Genomic DNA, 4,125 nt, shown 5'->3' with positions numbered 1-4,125 from the left:
AGAGAGAGAGTGTGTGTGTGTGTGTGTGTGTGTGTGTGAGTGAGTGAGTGTGTGTGTGTGTGTGTCTGTGTGTGTGTGTGTGTATCAGTACAGCAGCCTGACGTCTCCTCCTGTCCACCAGAGGTTTGTGGAACGTTCCCTACATCACTCAGGTCTATCTGATCCGCGGAGAGACTCTGCGCTCGCGTCTGGCCCCCGTTTCTCTCTACAAGCAGGAGGGCATGGATCCAGACATGAGCTTCTGCAAGAGCGTCCGCGAGCAGGTGAGCGTGCAGGGAAAAATAACTTCCGTTTCTACATCGGTCAGCGGATATTTATCCTTGATTTGACTTTATTTTAAATTAGAAAATGAACCTGCAGCATGAATATTAGGGATGCACCGATGTTCAGCAACCCGGAATTATTCGGACGAAAATGACAAAAAAAAGCTCTTTCAGTGTTCGGCCGAAAAAGCAAAAAGACTGAATAAATTGTACCGAGCAATGACATTTTTGGTGATGCAATCAAATAGATTAAATTTATGATTTTTTACAAGGCATGGATGTGACAATGTGATACGTGCGACATCTTCCCAAAATCGCAATGAGAATAATTTATAAATCTGCTGCTGTCAACAACAACAAAAAAGCACTGAGGTCTTCCTGCGTGTTTCCACCAAAATAAAAGCTCCATCAGCATTCATAACCTCATGTTAGTATTGTAAATTTTACTGTTGCTCTGTAAAATAAAATAAAATAGTAAGACGATAATAGATAATAATAATTTCAACAGCTCTATTAATACATTTATTATAACATAGTGTTCAAATTGGGATCTGTAATATTTTCTAATGTTTTAAAAAGTCTCCTCTGCTGAGCAAGGCTGCATTTATTTGTACAGTAAAAATACACAACAGTAATATTGTGATATATTATTAGAATTTAAAACAGCTGTTTTCTATGTGAATATCTGTTAAACTGTAATTTATTTCTGTGATGCGCAGCTGTATTTTCAGCATCATTACTCCAGTCTTCAGTGTCACATGATCTTCAGAAATCATAATAATATGCTGATTTGTCAGTACCTTTAATTAGGGATGCACGATATTGGATTTATGCCGATATCCGATATGCCGATAATTTTCAACTCATTTTGGCCGATAGCTGATGCCGATACCGATATATAATTATTTTTAATTTTGGTTAGTTTTTAACAGGAACTTGTTTGTTAGAATTAAATAAACAATAATAAAGTTATTTTATAACGACAGTACATTGAAGATTTGAAAATAACTATAAATGAACTATATATTAATCACTGCATTTTATTTAATTTTTTTCAGAAAGATGCAGTGGTAACCTTAACATTTTATTTTATGATTTAACATTTGTAAATGGTCTAAAGCAAAAGAGTTGTAAACATTCTGAAAATCTTTTAGAGCTCATAATTTGTTTTAAAAATATGCATCCCTAATGAATATTATATAGCCTGATGATTTATGCAATGTGGAAAACATGGAACAGAATCACAGAATCAAGTCATTTTAAATTTACATTTGGCAAAATTTGGATAAACAAATCAAAAATAGGGCTGTACAATATCTGTTGATATTATTTTCTGATTTATGGAGTGATAAAAAGAGAAAACCAAAATCAAACTCTAATATGAAAACAAAATCAACAAGAATTACGAACCTTGATTCAGATTTCTGTTCTGGAAATGTATGCAAATTAAAGCATACTTATTTAGACAATTCTTCATTTGCATATTTACATGAAGTGTTTCAGAAAACGTGTAATACAACAAATGTTACCCTATTGACTCAGTCTCTTAACTGTGTGAGGACAGATGAGTAATTATTATACAGATATCCAGGTTAGCATCGTCATGTGGAGTCAGTGGTTTGTGTCTCCTCCTGCAGGGCATCTTCATGTTCGTGTCCAACAGGGATGAGTTCGGCCGTCTCATCTCCTCCACCAATTACAACATCAGCCGTCTTCATCCGGACATGTGGCAGATATTCGACAACCCAGTGGTGAGAGATTCACACGTGAAGCACACGAGTGCAGAGACACGCACGTGAGCGCAGACTAACCCTGTGTGTGTATTGTGTGTGTGTGTGTGTCTCTCTCTGTGTGTGTGTGTGAGATTGTGTGTGTGATCTCAGGACTGGAGAGAGAAATACATCCATGAGAATTACTCCAAGATTTTTGATGACGATGAGAACCTCGTTGAGCAGGTGAGACTGAAGATCTGATGTGTCTAAATGATCACACTGTTTCACACTCGATCCCCTCATGTCCTCTGTCTCTGATTGATAGTTTAGAGTGTTTTATCCAGTAAAACTCTTTTAGTGTAATTGTACAAACGTCCAGCTACAGCTGCTGCTTCTCGTGTCAAATCTTGAATGAGTTTTATCAAGTAAGCGTCAGAATAAATGCAGTAATATCTCCAGATGAACACTTACTGGACTGAAGCAGCTCAGCTTTACTTGATTCTCCATCAATCATGTTTTAGAGTCTCAAATCTGATCCTCAGGATCTTTTGAGGAGCGTTTGTTTCCAGAAGCTTTACTTTCACTGTTCCTCAGCGGAGGAATGATCTTCACAAGCCTCCAGAACATCTCACATCTTCTGAGGAGCCTTTATTTCTTCAGCTCTCAATCACTGCATTATATGTTTGGATCATTTCAATCTCATCTTACTGAGACATATTATTGGAGATATAGAGTGACGACTGATATTTAGATAATTTAATATCAGTATCTGCTCTACTGTTATAAAGATCTCATTGATTTACATTACAGGCATCAGAATCTCATCACAGAAATATCAGCATCTGCAGCAAATTCATATTTTTGCTCAGTTTGAGTCTCTGAATAAAACTGAACCGTTTGTCCTTCATATTCTCTTTATATCATACTACATGAGCCATAAAAGCCTGATTGACTGAAGATTAAACATAAAACACATTTGCAAACTTTTGCTTTAAATTTTCTTTCATATTTGTCTAAAGGTTCAATAAACTGTTCTATTTGAAAACATTAGTTCCCTTTCAGTCACGTCGTGACCGACGAATTGGGATCTCGCTTCGAGACACCAATCTACTTCGAGTGTAACTAAACGAGCCAGTGAACATTGGAATGCAATTATTGCATCCAGCTGCCGCTGATCACAGCGTGAGCATAAAAAGGCAGCCGGTGCAATGCGTACCAGCTTTTTGCTTCGGAGCCGAGCGACAACATCGTTCTGCTCCATCCAAGTGTCTTCAGTGAGCTATGAGTTCAACGCGCTCTTGGAAGCTTCTGGTGTTGGCGGACGACGCTTCAGCGGTGGTCGTTCCTGTGTCGAGTGGGTTGCGCACTTCAGGCTGCACTACCCCCTGTCGTGCTGCAAGCGGCCATTTCCCCTGTGCGCCTCAGCACTAAAAGAGCATTTCCCTGAAAGAGCAATTTCTCTAAAAGAGTACAATAAGCGGGTGCGTCTTTGTAAAGACGACGGATCGTCTTTTTAAAGATGCCGTTTCACCCGTGCGTTTCTGGATGCGGTCGTTACCTGGTGCCGGGTGATGGTCATGATCGCTGCCTCACGTGCTCCGTTGCCTCTGTCGCGATCTAGTGTTCGTCCTGGCAGCAGCCAGGCGTGGACTACTTCGGGCAGTAGCACGGGCGGTCTGAGGGTTACAGTGGTGGCAAACCCCTCAGGGAACCAACCCTCGGGGGACCATCGCTCCTCTAACACTTCGCAACCAGTTGAGCCGCCAAAGGAATGCGCTGGGCCCTCTTTAAAGAGCGTCTCAACCCGGCAGGGCGAACCGTGTCTCCCCTCCCGGGTCTGTAGGTACTCGTCTGGCCTGTCCGGTGATGCCGGACCTGCACGAGGGTGGCCATGATCCGGAAGTTCTGAAAGAACTCCGAACCGCTACTGACCTCGTGCTCCGAGCGACGAAGGTCACCGCGAGTTCTCTGGGTCGTGCGATGTCCACACTTGTGGTCCAGGAGCGCCATCTCTGGCTGTGTCTGGTTGATATGAGGGACGCCGACAAAGTTCGGTTCCTTAATGCCCCATGTTCCTTAATGGTTCCTTGGCCCAGCAGCTCTCGACTGCACAGAAGCGGACTGAGGCGGGTCGTCACACCCTGCCCCGG

The 4,125-nt window shown here is 41.6% G+C and overlaps 1 protein-coding gene across 1 annotated transcript in view; it reads left to right on the top strand.

Moving 5' to 3' along the window:
• LOC107709211 (procollagen-lysine,2-oxoglutarate 5-dioxygenase 3-like) overlaps positions 1 to 2,218 on the top strand; it is a gene marked incomplete at its 3' end in the record, with an annotated part of 15,546 nt that extends 13,328 nt beyond the window's left edge. The window contains exons 13-15 of the mRNA XM_016513649.1: positions 122 to 263; positions 1,901 to 2,014; positions 2,147 to 2,218. Coding sequence (XP_016369135.1) covers positions 122 to 263; positions 1,901 to 2,014; positions 2,147 to 2,218 — 328 coding nt within the window. The remainder of the gene's footprint in view (positions 1 to 121; positions 264 to 1,900; positions 2,015 to 2,146) is intronic.
• Between the last annotated feature and the right edge of the window lie 1,907 nt (positions 2,219 to 4,125).

This window comes from Sinocyclocheilus rhinocerous, unplaced genomic scaffold, assembly GCF_001515625.1.
Source record: "Sinocyclocheilus rhinocerous isolate Xijiao unplaced genomic scaffold, SAMN03320098_v1.1 scaffold3798, whole genome shotgun sequence".
Lineage (NCBI taxonomy): Eukaryota > Metazoa > Chordata > Actinopteri > Cypriniformes > Cyprinidae > Sinocyclocheilus > Sinocyclocheilus rhinocerous.
This window is presented reverse-complemented; position numbering and strand designations above follow the sequence as displayed.